General features: G+C 38.7%; 1 protein-coding gene across 9 annotated transcripts in view; it reads right to left on the bottom strand.

Moving 5' to 3' along the window:
* Nucleotides 1–3,823: 3,823 nt before the first annotated feature.
* The window catches only part of LOC103023785 (B-cadherin), a 169,547-nt gene continuing 157,074 nt past the window's right edge, over nt 3,824–16,296 (bottom strand). For 3 of the 9 annotated variants that reach the window (XM_049471031.1, XM_022665149.2, XM_049471032.1), the window contains 14 exons: nt 13,458–13,693; nt 11,953–12,066; nt 11,718–11,873; nt 11,473–11,617; nt 11,189–11,361; nt 10,972–11,100; nt 8,970–9,155; nt 8,621–8,865; nt 8,380–8,525; nt 8,070–8,294; nt 7,764–7,979; nt 7,513–7,643; nt 7,276–7,419; nt 3,824–5,813 (listed from right to left, as the gene is read on the bottom strand). In XM_049471031.1, coding sequence (XP_049326988.1) covers nt 5,607–5,813; nt 7,276–7,419; nt 7,513–7,643; nt 7,764–7,979; nt 8,070–8,294; nt 8,380–8,525; nt 8,621–8,865; nt 8,970–9,155; nt 10,972–11,100; nt 11,189–11,361; nt 11,473–11,617; nt 11,718–11,873; nt 11,953–12,066; nt 13,458–13,693 — 2,453 coding nt within the window. In that variant the 3' untranslated portion in view covers nt 3,824–5,606. The remainder of the gene's footprint in view (nt 5,814–7,275; nt 7,420–7,512; nt 7,644–7,763; nt 7,980–8,069; nt 8,295–8,379; nt 8,526–8,620; nt 8,866–8,969; nt 9,156–10,971; nt 11,101–11,188; nt 11,362–11,472; nt 11,618–11,717; nt 11,874–11,952; nt 12,067–13,457; nt 13,694–16,296) is intronic. The other 6 variants (XM_049471039.1, XM_049471038.1, XM_049471030.1 and 3 more) reach the window with 3 other exon arrangements.

Raw genomic sequence — 16,296 nt, 5'->3', positions numbered from 1 at the left:
AGGAACAGGGCATCTCCATACATGTAAAAGAGATAGATAGAGAAAAAAGAAAGGAAATAAAGAGAAAAAAAAAGCAGGCGTTAGAAAGGTTGTGTAATAATTCTGATAAATAGAAGGACAGGGCTGATTCCGGAAAGCTGGAACCACAAACGGACAGATCTAGGCAGACCGGCCGGCAGGGCATCTCAGCACATGTGAGAGAGAGAGAGTGATAGAGAGAGAGAACAGAGAGGGGAGGGAAGAACAATGGGGTTAAAATGGTTTTATAAAACTCTGCTGGAGTGGGATGGGCACTTGGCAGCAGCAGCTCAGGACATGGGGAGAGAAAGAGAAAACAGATGATTAGGACAGGGTTTATATTTGCCGGATAAGCTGTAAGAGGAAGAAAATTGCGATGAGACTAGATTTAAAGATTGAGAGTGTGTCTGAGTCCCGTATATTAATAGGGAGGTTATCCAAAGTTGGGGAGCTTTATAAAAGAACGCTCTTCCTCCTGCATAGTTTTTTCTAATAGGGGCCAGACCATTGAGGGATTTATACGTCAGGAGGAGTATTTTATAATCTATACGAAATTTAACAGGTAGCCAGTGTAGGGATGAAAGAATAGGAGTAATATGATCAAATTTTCTGGTTCTAGTAAGCACTCTCGCAGCTGCATTCTGAACTAGCTGGAGTTTATGAAGTCATTTATGTGGACTTCCAGACAACAACACGTTGCAGTAGTCCAGCCTCGAGGTTATGAATGCATGTACCAGCTTCTCAGCATCTTCCAGAGAGAGTATACTGCGGATTTTAGCTATATTTCTAAAATGAAAGAATGCAGTTTTGACTATGTGTGCACTACATATGTGTGCATCAAACAAAAGAATTGGGTCAAAGATGACCCCAAGGTTCCTCACAGTTTTACCAGGTATAATTAAGTGACCGTCTATGTCTACAGTATTAACATTTATGTTTTTATCAATATTAGGACCTAATAGAAGGACCTCAGTCTTATCAGAATTAAGTAAGAGAAAGTTGTGTCTCATCCAATTTTTTATGTCTTTAATACAGTCTGTTATTTGATTTAGACAGAGGTCCTCATTGGGTTTGGCAGATATGTAAAGTTGCGTGTCATCAGCATAGCAGTGAAAGTTAATACCATGCCTACGGATAATTTTACCCAGCGGTAACATATAAAGAGTAAAGAGTAATGGACCCAGTATTGATCCTTGAGGGACACCATATTTTACTCTAGACTGATAAGAGCATTCGTTATTTAAATAAACACACTGGAATCGATCTCTCAGATAAGATCTGAACCAGGTGAGGGCAGATCCTTTAATTCCTATAAGATTTTCTAACCTATCAAGCAGAATAGCGTGATCTACGGTGTCAAAGGCAGCACTAAGATCTAGCAGTACTGCCCCTATCAAGAGCTGAAAGTAAATCATTAGTTACACTAAGTAAAGCTGTTTCAGTACTATGGTTTTCTCTAAAATCAAAATTAAAAAACCTCATGAATACTATTACTTTGTAGAAACAAGCGCAGCTGGTTAAACACAGTTTTTTCTAGGATTTTGGCTGCGAAGGGAAGATTAGAAATTGGTCTATAATTAGCAAGCTTGCGGGAGTCCAGATTTGGCTTTTTGATAATGGGCTTAATGACCGCCAATTTAAGAGAATTGGGTACGTAGCCCATGCTAAGGGATGAATTTACTATTTCTAGTAAAAATATACCCACCTTTGGCAGTGCCTGTTTAAATAATTGTGTGGGTACTGGATCTAACATACATGATGTCGATTTTGAAGAGTTAATTACACTAAGTAAATCTTTTTCTGTAACTGGGCTGAAATACTCTAGGTGTGCCTCAGAGCTGGAGCAGCATTCCAGACAAACCAAGTCTCCCTGAAGCTGTGGGAGTCTCCCGCATTTGGGTAGCGGCTCCCTGATGCCCGCGAGTCACATATAATCTCCCGGAATTCAGAACCAGTGCCCCAAACGCGCACACAGGCCACAGACTTTTTTTCTCTAATCGCGTGTGGGAAGGAGAGAGAGAAAACAGAGAGGGTTCTGATTGGCCTGTTCTCTGCAAAGAGTCTGCGAGACAGCCAATTAGTTTTTAGTGTGGGCGGGCAGTGTTTTCTCCCCCTCCCGGACGGGATTTGTTCAGTGAGTGAGAGAAAGCAGATCATGGCGGAGGCAATATTAATAATTATTGTAATATGATATGAAATGAGAGGCAGGGCCTTCCAAAAAGAAAAAGATAAAAACTAATTTCATCTCTGAATACTCTAACTTTAATTTTTTAAAAAGTAAAATTCATTAACATGAAAGTAAAGTTTCGTTAGCCTTTGGTGTGTGTGCAAGTTGTTTTTTGTTTTGTTTTTTTTTTTGGGGGGGGGGGGGTAAATTTTGGGAGTATATCAGGGCACACCTGCGCGATAAAACACACCTGATAGTCACATGTTTCAATACTTTTGCACCTAAGAAAAATCTTCTGTTCAGACAGAAGATGCTATCTTCTAAACGGTTTATCAGATCCAGATGTAAATACCTGGAAATAAAAGCTATAATGTTGATCTTTAGTCTCATATTGAGCTTTTAATATCAAACCCAAATGTTTTCAGACTACAGTAGAAACACTGGACTGACCTCACTTTTTTAACACTGCCTGCTTCACCCTCTTAGTGCCTCCCTGATCTCATGTTTTCAGACATGATAGGGCAGGCAGTAGATTCACAGGAGCATAACCTTTCATTGCCTTTCATAAGGATCTGCCTTTTCCTGTATATCAGCACACCTGCCTGAACATGTAGACCAAAAACACAAAACACCCAAACCTGCATTCATTTATCAAGCTTCTTACAGCAGAAGATCCACTGTTTATAAGTAGAAAGCGTATCGTCCCACAAAAAAACTTTATTTGACATAAAATAATTGTATTTTCTTTTATTCTAAAGAACTGTCACCACTTTTTCCCTTAATTTAAGAAACTTCTCCATCTGTGATTAACCAACTCGTGATATTTGGATGGGCTTGTGGACCACTAGCAGGTGCTTCAATGCCCTCCGGTGGTCCCCAGTCCACAGGTTGAGAAACGCTGGGGTAGGTTACATACATGCTAGGCTGCATTTCCTAGCCACTACATCATTAAAGGCTGTTCCAAAGTGAAGGATCCTTCATACACACTGTATATCAATACAGTAGTTTAAAGATGTTTAACGATGTTCCATTGTAAAACTGTAGAACACAATGCCTTTGGGGATATCCTATGAAAACAACTGCCATCATACACTTCTAACTAACATCATTAGGATTCCCCCTATCACTAGTGGTGGCTCAACACCAGGAGGGTGAAGACTAACACATGCCTCCTCCGATACATGTGAAGTCAGCCACCACCTCTTTTTAAACTGCTGCTGATGCAGCATTACCGAGTGGCATCACAGCGCTAATGCTCAGAGCAAAGCGCAGCGACTCGGTTCTGATACATCTGCTCACAGACGCAGCCTTGTGCTGATCGACATCACCCTAGGAATGATGAGGGAAAAGAGCGAAATCTATCCACCCAGAGAGAGCAAGGCCAATTGTGCTCTCTCAGGGCTCTGGCAGCTGATGGCAAGCTGCATGACCAGGATACAAACCGACGATCTCCTGATCATAGTGGCAGCGTTTAGCCTGCTGGACCACTTGGCAGTTGCTTTGCTGTGTCTCTGCTGGTGAAATTCTTTACAGTGTAGCGCTAGCTGTTATTTTACAGTACTTTATTAGGAACTGATGACTATACCAATGCAATGGGATACATAATCTTGTTAAAAAAATACACAGAATAACATGGGGGACAGTCATAAGTATTTATTTAGTATAAAAACAATCAGCAAATGCAAAAAAAATATATTGTTACATCATAGTGGTGAAGTACAGATACTCCTAAAATAAGGTGCTACTAAGTAGCGCCATAGAATAACCATTTTTGGTTCATTATTCATTTCTTTTTACCCTTTAACGTGCGCAAATGATTTTTATTATCCATCATGTTTTTTTAAGTACAGCTCTACCAAACATTTGAGATTGATCTTTTCATTAAAATTCATTACAAAAAAAAGTCACATACAAAAATAAAAAATTGTTCCTGAAAATCTCTGAAAATATACTATTGTAAAAATAACATACCTGTCCACGTGTGGAAAAGCATTTAATTAGTATAAAAAATACAAATTATTACATCATTGCAGTAAAGTACATACACTGTTTAGAAAGGTGCTACAAAGTTCTTTAATGCCATAAAAGGAATCAATTTTAGTTACAAACAGTAATTTCCCTTTAACACTTTATTGTGCTTACCCCCCAAAAAACAATGCATTTTTTTACAAGATAAAAAAAAAATTAAACAGATAAAAAAAAAAAATACACCTCTTTGGTTAAATTGTAATGCTTACCACATGTTGTGATTTACCTGCAGAACGACCAAAAAGACCTATTTTAGGACACAGTGATTTTAGATTATCTAATGCATCTATCTACAGCTCTGGAAAAAAATTAAAAAGACCACTTAAGAATGATGAGTTTCTTTGATTTTACCAAATTGAAAACCTCTGGAATATAATCAAGAGGAAGATGGATGATCACAAGCCATCAAACCAAACTGAACTGCTTACATTTTTGCACCAGGAGTGATTAGCATAAAGTTATCCAAAAGCAGTGTGTAAGACTGGTGGAGGAGAACATGCCAAGATGCATAAAAACTGTGATTAAAAAACAATAAATACTGATTTATGAACTTGTTTTCTTTGCATTATTTGAGGTCTGAAAGCTGTGCATCATTTTTTATATTTCAGCCATTTTTCATTTTCTGCAAATAAATGCTGTAAATTATAATATTTTATTTGGAATTTGGGAGAAATGTTGTCCGTAGTTTATTGAATAAAACAACAATGTTAAATTTACTCAAACATAAACCTATAAATAGCAAAATCAGAGAAACTGATTCAGAAACTAATTCAGAAGTGGTCTATTTTTTTTTCCAGAGCTGAAAATATGTATCTGTGAAAAGTATCTAATAAATCAGGTTGACTGAAGTTCTGCACGTTCTTCAAAAAGATCCAAAACATTACACAAAATGAGTAATAAAGTGAATATGTAATATAAAATGTATTGTACGTAATATATAAAAATACAATATAAAAAATGGTTACACCGCAATGTTTTTCTACACTGTTCAAAAAAATGGCAGGAGTTTTAGAAAAGGCATGTAAAGTAAGCTAGAACAAAATGTTCAGTAGATTATTGATCACTGACTGTTAACTCACGTTCATTTGTGTAAATGCACAAAAGATCTTTAAAGCTATCAAATAGTTTACTTTGGCCCCAAAGTAAACGTATGCATATATTTCACATTTTAGCCAAAACAGTTTCAGTCGCTATACATTTGTTTTCTGTTTTGTTGTAATTGTAATTTTTTTTTCAGAATTTAATGCAAAATGTAATTTGTCACAGTCATTGGCAGCGGTATAATATTACACAGCAGAACTGCCTGTTTTTATGTGGCACTAATACATATATCCATCCATTTATTAATCCATGTGCATCATTCTAAGTGATACATTTAGCTGCAGTAATCTCCTCACAGCTCATCTCCTCCTCCGTACATGTCAGCGAGCTTCTTAAAGCGTGGACCCCACTCATGCAGGCGGTCGTAGTCCTGGTCCCCAGAGTCTGAGGAGTTCAGGGAGCTGAGACTGCCGGCCTCCGAACCGCCCCCTTCATAGTCAAACACCAGCAGAGAGTCGTAAGGTGGAGCTGTGGGGTCGTTATCAGCCGCCTTCAGGTTCTAAAGTACAAAAGAACAGAGGGAGGAATAAACAACATTGGACCGCACTGCACTGAATAGATGGGTTATGCTCTGCATAGTCTTGGAGTTTTCAGTTGAAATGGTTGATTGGATATTGGAGGTAATTAAAGAATGAATCTGTCTTAATCATTGAATTCAGTTTTCATTCATTCCCATGGCCACAGGTCTGTAAAATCAAGTGCCTAGCCAAGCACTGTATTACAAGGAATAAAGTAAAAGAATGGTTGGTTCCAAAAAGCTCCCCGAACTCCAGCTTAGTACTGTAATAGGATGTTAAAACTTAAACAATTCAGTCAGTTTGGAACACATCTTTTTTAAAGATAGCTGGGAACATTGGAAAGAGAACTTGGTTCTGTTTGGAAGAGAAATTGGTCCATTTAGAAGACAGCTGGGTCTGTTTAGTAGAGAACCTGTTCCAGTTTGAAGAGAGATGAGTCAGTTTAGAAGACAATTGGCTCTGTTTTGAAGAGAACCTGTTTGAAAAAGTGTTGGGTCTGTTTGGAAGAGAACTTGGTCCGTTTTAAAGAGAGTTGGGTCAATTTGAAAAAGAACTTGGTCCTTGGTTTGGAACAGGGCTGGCATTGTTGGGAAAATAATTTGGTCTGTTTGAAAGAAAGTTGGGTAAATTTGGAAAAGATCTGGGGAGTTTGAAAAGAGTTTGAAAGAGGGTTGGGTCTGTTTGGAAGAGATCTTGGTCCATCCATTTAAAAGACAGCTGGGACTGTGTAGAAGACAGATGGGTCAGATTAAAAGAGAACTTGGTCCATTTAAAATAGGGATTCGTCAGTTTAGAAGACAACTGAGTCTGTTTTGAGGAGAACCTGGTCCATTTTAAAGAGGTTTGGGTCCTTTTCAAAAAGAACTTGGTCTGTTTAAAAGAGAGTTGGGTGAATTTGGAAGAGAACTTGGTCCATTTGGAAGAGAGCTGAGTCTGGTTGGAGGAGAACTTGGTCCTTTAAAAAGAAAGAGAACTTGGTTCATTTGAAAAAGAGCTGGGTCTGTATGAAAGAGCGCTGGGGCTGTACGGAAGAGAGCTCAGCCTCTTTGCAAGAGTACTTGGTCTGTGCTAAGGAGAACTTGGTCTATCTGAATGAAAGCTAGGTCTGTTTGGGAAAGAGTTAGGTCTGCTTGGAAAAGAGCTGGGTCTGGTGGGAAACGAGCTAGATGTGTTTGGAAGAGAGCTCGGCCTGTTTGATTCCATTTGATGTGAGTTGGGTCTGTTTGAAGGCGAGCTTCTTAGTGCTGGGAAATCAACTCCTAGTGTGCCAGTGTGTGAAAAAAGTGTTGCTATGCATTAAACTATGCCAATCTTCAATCAATGTTGTTACTATTTTTTACATTAAAGTATAGCTGTCTCTGTTTAAAAATCAATCTATTAAGGCTGGATGGAATTGCGTGTTGCGGTAGACTGTACCTGTCTTTTTTTTTTTGTGCTACTTACATCATCAATAAAGGTGCCAATCTCTTCAGGGTTGGTGGGACGGGGACGGTATTGGGGTGCTGCCATAAAGGTTGGAGCTTCATCGTTGCGGAAAACACCAGGGCGGTTGTCAAGGCCCCTGTGCAGGATGCTCAAGTCATAGTCCTGCACAAAATAAAACATAAACAGAATATGAAAAGGCATTTCTATGAATAAGAAAGGGGAAAAAGTCAGTAGTGAATAATCCAATATGCCAACCTGATCATCTTCTCCACCACCCTCTTCATCATAGTAGTAGAGGTCATCCCTGACATCATCTTCGGGAAGCAGTGGGTGTTTCTTCACTGATCTCTTCTTCCTCAGAAACAGGAGTAGCAATAGGACCAGAACTGTATGAAAGAGCACAGTAGACATTCAAGCAAAACCAGACTCCAAAATGCACCTCCTTAAACACATATGTCATATTTTATACTGTATATGTGACTCAAGATATGACCTGATCATCTTACTTAGCAAAGCCAGTATAGCCCCCAGAATTCCAAGGATCGGTGATAGGCCCAAGCCTGCAATTTCCCTGTCTAAGCACTGCAAGTCTTCTCCAGTGCAGTCACATACAGAGGCAAGGATAGTGCTGTCTTGGTGGTGGAGGCCGGAATCATACACCCTCAGAACCACATTGTATTTTCCCTGTTGTAATGCAGTCTTAAGCGTGAGTATAATTTTATCTACATGAAGGACACAGAGAAAACAATGATATTTCATACAGCTCACATACATAGAAATCTAATAGTATGTCCACAAAAAAGAATCCCTACTTGAGTCGTTCATCCTGGCAGTCCAATTATTCCTGCCATCTCCCTGGAGTTCAACAGTGAATGGAGCAGCAAAACGAGGCCCATCCTTATCTGTTGCAGAGAGTGAAACTGGAACAGAGTCCTTATTGCACACTTTGATCTCCCTCTCTTCAACAACGGGAGCGTTATCATTCACATCTTCCAGCTCGATCACAAGGGTTCCTGTACCTGTAGCTGGAACTTGATCTGCAAACGTTTTGAAGGTTTTTAAGAGGATGATGCACCATTAAAGCATTTCCTTCAGACAGAGAGAACAGGAAAACTGACTTACCATTATCAACAGCCAAGATTAGAACTTTATATTTGCCATCTTTCACAAAAGGAGACTCTCTGTCCATGGGGCTCTTCACTCTGATCAGTCCAGTGTCTCGGTCAACACTCACCCAGCCAGCACGATCTTCACTAGATATACGGTATCTACAGCAAACAGCAACACACATTAGTACCAGTGTTCTTAAGAAGGTAACTATGGATGGCTGTGATGGAATTCCAACATAGAAGGAGGATCTTACGTCACTGTCTGAGCCCTTGCTGTATCTGGATCAGTGGCGGTGTAAACTGTTATTTCAGTACCAACTTCCAGATCTTCAGGTATAGAAATGATGTGCTCCACTGGGTCAAACACTGGAGCCTCATTCACATCCTGAACATTCACGATGACTGTGGCAGTGGATGTCTGAAGGGGGTTGGCAAACGGAACTTCATTCTCAGCGATCACCAGCAGAGTGTACTTGTTGTTCTGTTCAAAGTCCAATGGCTAAAAGAAAATCACACAGAACATGAACACACAACCCATGAAGCTAACTAAACTAAAAACTAGTGAAGCAGGAGTCAGTGAGCCAGTGTTAGACACTGTAGTACCTTAACAGCAGTAATGATGCCCTCCTGTTTGTTGGGTCCTGTGCTAATGCTGAAAAATCCACCATTGTTTACACCAGAGATCCTGAATTTGGCCATCCAGGCAGGAGACTGAGGTTCATCTCCATCAGTCACTGGTAGCTTCACCACCACAGCTCCTACTTTATTCTCTGGGACTGATGCAGTGTACTGAAAGGCAAAAAAGCTAACATTACTAAAACAGTCAGTAGTCACATTCTTCAGTGTAAATACACTGAACAAACTGATTGACGGTAATAAATAAATAACAGATTGCTGTAAAACACAAATGACAAAATTAAACACATTTAAATTGAACACACCGAAGCTGATTTATTATCTTGTCTGTTTCCATATATAGTGGTGTTTAAAATGTTTCAACCCCCGCTGCAGTGAAGTGTTTTAGCTAATTTAACATTTATTTTTTTTATCTTGTTCACAATCAGATGTACAAATACTTGTATAAAAGACGAATGCATTATATTTTTTAATATACCAACAAATGTCCTTTTTGTGATTTTCTTATTGACAAAAACTATTCAAACCCTTAAAGAATAAAGAATACCACTCTCAAAAGCATACATTTCAATCAGGCATTGAAATTACCTGTCGATGTGAACAGAACCATAATGAGCCACACATAAGCAGATTTAAAAGGACTTAGATACTCCTTCTGGACAGTTAATGCTGTCTTTGCAACATGGTGAAGTCCAGGGAATGGTCAAAGAAGGGCAGGTAATAGCTCTTCATAAGTAAGGTTATGGACATAAAAAGATAGCAAATACATTAAACATTTAAAAAGACACAGTTTGGAGCAAAAGTTTAAAGCTAAAGGCACAGTGGAAACGCGAACTGGGCGTGGCAGAAAGAGGTTACTGTCGACGAATGCTGTCCGGTACCTGAAATGATATGTGGAGAAAAATCCCCCACTGAAAGCTGAAGGACTGTGACAGGACATAAAAAGAGTCAACTCCAGCATGCCAAAAAAAAAAAAAAAACATGTGGACAAACAACAAAGGGTTTGGTATACTGTTCTCTACTGTTTTGGCATACTGGATTTGACTCATCTCACAGTGTGCACCATATTTTCTGGGTCGAAACCTGATTACAGTATCTCCCTCTGACAAGTCCTGTCGCAGTTCACATCCACAGGTGCTTTCAATGCCTGATTGAAACGTCTGTTCTTGAGAGTGGTAATCTTTAAGGGGTTAAATAATGAGGAAATCACACAAAGTACATTTGTTGGTTTATAAGAAAAAACTTTAAAGTTGTAATTTATGTTGCATTTGTCTATTATACATGTCCTTTTTTGATCTGATTGTGAACAAGATAAAAAAATAAATGTTAAACTTGCTAAAACACTTTACTGCAGTGGGGGTTGAATAGTTTTGAAGACGACTGTACTATTTACTACACAGCCTGGCCAAAAATAAGGTCACACAGCATTCACTATGGTATTGTTTAGATAAGATTGCATTCATAGATCCAGTGTTGCATTCATTTTTCACCAAGATCTTGCAGCAGCATTGATGATGGTAGAGTCTGACCACTGCACAAAGCAGCTCTTCTCCATCCAGCACATCCCAAAGATTCTCAATGAGGTTAAGATCTGGACTCTGTGGTGAACTCTCTCTCAATCCATGTGTGAAAATGATGATCTCATGCTCCCTGAACCCTGAACTATTTCACAATTCCAGACCCATGAATCCTGATATTGTCTTATCTTGGAATATGGCCGTGCCATCAGGGAAAAAAAGTCCTTTGATGGAATAACCTGATCTATATTCAGTATATTCAGGTAGTCAGCTGACCTCATTCTTTCAGCACATACTGTTGCTGAACCAAAACCTGCAGACCAACTGCAGCATCAACCAACCCCACATCATTTACTTACTTAAATCCAAGTGGCGACTTTTTTTCTTGCCAGGCAGTGTATTTTCTATTAATTATGTACTATTTTTCTGTATATATAACTATATTATCTTACCGTGGTCTTTTCAAACTGTGGAGCGTGGTCGTTGCTATCAGTTATAGTAATAACAGCTGTTCCAGTGGTGACGAGGCCATTACCCATCATATCTGCAGCTTGGATCAGCAAGGTGTACTCAGGATAATTCTGGAAGAGATGATGTTCATAAATTAAACTACTTTATTAACTCATTCCACATCATCTCAGTATTCATAACCCTGATTTCTGCTCTCACCTCTCTGTCCAGCCCATCAGAGTTCACTCTAATCCCTCCAGTAATCGAGTTAATGATGAACATGTGTGGATCTGGCTGTGGTGGATCCTGACTGATGATGGAGTATCTGATGTCTGCATTGTCAGTTTCAGGTTCATCTGCGTCGGTGGCATTGGCTATCATGAACTCAAACTCTTCAGAAAGAGAGTAAGAAAGAACATGAGACATAAAATATTATAAAGTGAATAGAAACAAAATAATTTAAAGCCATAAAATTAAATATTTATCTCAATCAATGAAGCTACCTCGAGGTGAAGCTTCTGGAACACTGCCAAGAAAAGGGTTTTGGGTGAAGACAGGCTTATTATCATTTGCATCAATTACATAGATGATAATCTCCATAGGGTTTTCCTCAACCTCACCATTAGCTGCAACAGCATGAGATTTAAGCTGGAGTCAACAAAAGAAATAAAAGTGTTAAATATTTTTTGGGGGTTTCTAGAGAAAATTATAGGCTTTAACATTAACAAGCAGGTCTAAAGTCTCTTACCACATATTTATCTTTGGTCTCTCTGTCTAGAGGCTTTGTTACATAGAGTGAACCATTGTTTTTATTAATGGTGAAAACCCCCACTGGAGTCTGGTCTGCTCCTTCACCCTTGATGCTGTACACCATCTTAGTTTCCTTTACAAAATCTGTCTTAAGCTGGAAACAGATTAAACAGATTAGTACAAAATACAACAGGTACATAGAGAAGATATAGTTTGAATTCATCTACACATACCACTGCGATCTCCTTGGGGAATGGACCTCTTTGGTTCTCTGGGACATTGAGTGGTGGAATCACCCAACTTCTCTTTGTTCTCGACAACTTCAGAAGTGGAACATTTATACTCCTCTAAGGAATAAATATAATGTGACTTTGAGTGGTAAAACAATTTAGCAAAATGAAATCTTGAAATCTCTTTACATTATTTTGTTTAAACACCAAAGTTTGCAAATAGCCAGTATCCAACACCAACCCATTCTAGCACAGTTGTGTCACACAGCCCTTTCCTCCCAGCTTTGGGATTTTTAATCACTTTACTTCAAATTTCACTAAATCGTGAACCCAAAATTCAGACTGTAGACAAACTGACAATGACAAAATGACAATGATACAATGGTTTGGTTGACAGTGATCCAATTTTAGACACATTCTGTGGGGAGGCTAAATCGCAAAAATGGTGGCCATATTATATACTGCCATCTTGGACTCAACTTTTTTTAATAGGAAAGAAACAACAATGGTGTAACATGGAAATAAAAATGTAACAAACAGTGAACTTATGTGAAAATTTACCATAAGGTCTACAGAATGTGTTTTATTTTAAATGAAATGGGTTTCATTTCTTTATTACATGCAACCACATTGTAATTTCAATTAAAAATAAATAAATTGATGAAAAAATAAATTCTTCAAGATGGGGTAACACCAGTGATAGATTGACTAAAACTTTGCATTTTTTGTTAAAATATATTAAAATCTATTCGGAATTAAGCACTCCATTTTGCATATTTGGTAAATATAGTTGTTAATAGACATTTTAAGGTTATTTGATTCTGGGACAAATTAAATAGATTTGACCCAAGAATGACCCAATTGCATTGTAGGTAATGGCTGGTTTGGTTGCAATTGGTTAAAATTTTGTGCGATGGTGAATGAAATAAGGATGATTTGAAAAATCAATGCTTAAACGTAGGAGTAAAAAGTTAAATTAACATCAAGCACACAGTTTTTGTTGTAGATTTATATCTCACACCTACATTTTCTTTTCAAAAACACATGTTGATTCCAAGATGAGTCAATATAGTGACATTAAAGATGGCCACCATGTTGGTGACCTGGCCTATCAAGTTTCCCTTTTCTCCCACAGTATGTGCATCAAATTACCACACAGCACAAAAGTAAGGAAATGTGTTTGGTAGATTGTTTCTTTGTTGTAACAATGCTTCTTGCCAATAATTTATATACTGTTAGAACAGTGCCACATTTGTAAGGAACATGTATTTGTGGGGTGAGCAGCAGAGCTGAGTATGTGGGTTGGGCTGGATTGAGCCTCACATTTAAAAGTTCAATTTCTTAGATTTATCTAAATACTAAAACATTTCTGGAAAACTGGTACTTGGTCTGTGCAGAGCCAAAGGAAGCCAAACATCTTCTGGTCTAAATATCAGAAAGTCCTCCAATTCAGGACTTATCTAGTAAAGGACATTCTAGTTCTTCTGCCACATCTGTGATGTGCTTACATTCTTAGATTCTTCCAGCTGGGCATAGTGATGGTTGGTTTTGTCCACATTTTCCACTCTCACAGACGCAGTGTACCTCATTCCCTCTGAATCCCAGGCATGGACAGAGAATTCTTGAACTTTATGTAGAGTAAGCTGTGTCTTCAGTTCCACAGTGCCATCAATATCCACTTGAAAGTGCTGGTCAGTTGAGCTGTAAATGTTATATCCTCTACCAGCACAGTCGTTGAAGAGAACTGAAAGATATAGGGAACATATGAATAGTAAAAGATTAAGGGTCAGGGATTAAACCTAGTCATATACTAAATGTTCATTTAAAATGGAAATCTCTAAGACTAGGCTTTATCTCTGTTTGGGAAACTGCCACTAAATGCTGTTAACAGAAACAGGTTTTTATGTTTTAAAAAAGGACACTCACTGACTGATCTTATGCTCCAAACAGGTTTTTTTTGCTATCTACTCTAAAGAATGTGTGGTGAGAGACAAGAATCAGTGAAGTGTGGTTTGAATGTGGGTAAAAGAATGAAGTAGAGATTAGTAAGTGCACAAAAACGAGCTCAAGCTCTCCACCACTGGATGTGCTCACCCTGAAAAATAACATACTAAATTTTTATTAAGAAGATGCTTTAAACTGGATTTGGCAAGCTGTCGTTGTTGGGCCCTCAAACAAGGCCGTTATCCCTGACTGCTCTATGGAAGATGCAATGATGGCTGCCCACTGCTCCAGGCACTTATGCTCACTGTACAGCGTGTGTGTCACACTGGCCAGATGCACGACACACAGCTTTTAAATAAAGGGATTAGACTTACAGGAGTAGTCAGAGACAGGCAAGGTCAGAATCAAATAGGCAGCAACAATTAACAACGTAACAGAGTGAGAGCAGACAAAAAGAGCCATACACGGGATATTCAAACAGATAACAGGGCTAGGCAAAAAGAGAGTCTAATAATAAAAAATAAGGGTTGTCAATGGTAAAAATAAATGAAAATGGCAAGGCAGTATAGAGTCAGAAACAAAGAGCAATAAACAAAAGAAACACTACGTAGAAGAGCGAGAAACTAGATTCAATACCGGGCGAGAGGCTACTGAAAACAAGGGGTATATATACTAAAAGGAACAGATGTGGGCAGTCAGAAGCTCGGCGAGTTAAAAAGCTGTAGGGTCACGTGATCTTGGAGTCTTTAGTGTGTGTGTCATAGCAGTTCATAGCAGGCAGAATGACAACGTCAGGACTGACAGCGTGTTTCTAAGAGTGCACATTAGTGTGTATTTACTGCACAGATGGGTTGTACATGGTACTTTTGTCGTTTTTAGCTGTAGTTGTGGATTGTTAATGTGTATTAAGTTCATATAACTCAGGTCAAGACAGAGAATATGTAGTTATTGTAATATTCGTCTATGTGTATGTCTGTGGGTATGGGGTGTTGCAGAAGGGGTACCCACAATATGAACTTCACGCCACTGAATCATTCACTCCATTCTATAACTTTACATGGTTGAAAACTTCATGGCTGAATTGCTTTAACTTTAAAAATAATGCCATTCATGTTATTCAACAACTTTTACCAGTTGGCTGTTGTAATGGTGGCATTGTATTGGGGCGCCAAACTGGAATTCACTGAGTTTTTAAGAACGACAGAGAAAAATGTTGATCTGAATAGACTGTCTGTTTGATTGCTGCTCTTCTAATGTTTCCAGTGCAGGTTTTTGTGCTTTCCTTCATGTAACACAGGGATTCTCAGACCTTGTCCTGGAGGCTTTCTTTCTTGTACATTGTGGTTGTTTTAATGACACACCCAATGCCACTCTTACAGTAATTAACTTATTGATGGAATCAGGTGTGTTGGAGAATAGAAGCAGTAAATAGGCAGGGCAGGGTGCCTTCAGGACAAATAGCACACTAGATTAAACTCAACAGCAAGCTCCTGCTAAACTGGCTCAGGTACAATGTCTTACAAAAGTATTCATACCCCATGAAGTTTTTTGTGTATTGTCACCATACAACCACAAACTTTAATGTGTTTTATTGAAATTTCAAGTGATAGACTAACACAAAGTAGCACATCATTGAGAAGTGGAATTAAAAGGATTGTTTTTACAATTTTAATCAAATAAAAAAGTATTCAGCACCCGTTTTAAAACTTAGCTGACACCTTTTGCTGCAGTTACAGCTGCATTTCTTTTGGGGTTTGTCTTTACCAGCTTTGTGCATCTACAGACTTTTATCTAGAGATTTTTGTCCCCTTTTTCTTTACAAAACAGCTCAAGATCAGCCAGGTTTGATGGAGAGCGTCTGTGAAAAGCAATTTTCATGTCTTGCCACAGAAGCTCAGCGGTATTTAGGTCAGGACTTTGACTGGGTCATTCTAACACATGAATATTCTTTGATCTAAACCATTCCACTGTAGCTCTAGCTTTATGTTTAGGATCATTGTCTTGCTGGAAGGTGAATCTCCTTTCTAGTCTCAGGTCTTTTGTTGCCTTCAACAGGTTTACTTCTAGGATTGTCCTGTATTTCGTTCCATCCATCTTCCTATCAACTCTGACCAGCTTCCCTGCTGTCCCTGCTGAAGAACAACACCCCCACAGCATGATGCTGCCTCCACCATGTTTTACAGTGAATGTTGTGTTCAGGGTGATGAGCAGTGTTACTTTTCCGCGACGCAGAACGGCTGCTTGTCTAACCAGTCCTCTCCTTGCTTTTCAGATTTTTATTTGATTAAAATGTATCCATGACAACCATGTATAATTTTCATTCCAAAGTTTGTGGTTGTAAGTTGAACAAGTGAAAAAGTTCAAAGGGTATGAATACATTTGCAAGCAACTGTATGTTCAAGT

Source organism: Astyanax mexicanus, chromosome 23, assembly GCF_023375975.1.
Source record: "Astyanax mexicanus isolate ESR-SI-001 chromosome 23, AstMex3_surface, whole genome shotgun sequence".
Taxonomy (NCBI): domain Eukaryota; kingdom Metazoa; phylum Chordata; class Actinopteri; order Characiformes; family Acestrorhamphidae; genus Astyanax; species Astyanax mexicanus.
This window is presented reverse-complemented; position numbering and strand designations above follow the sequence as displayed.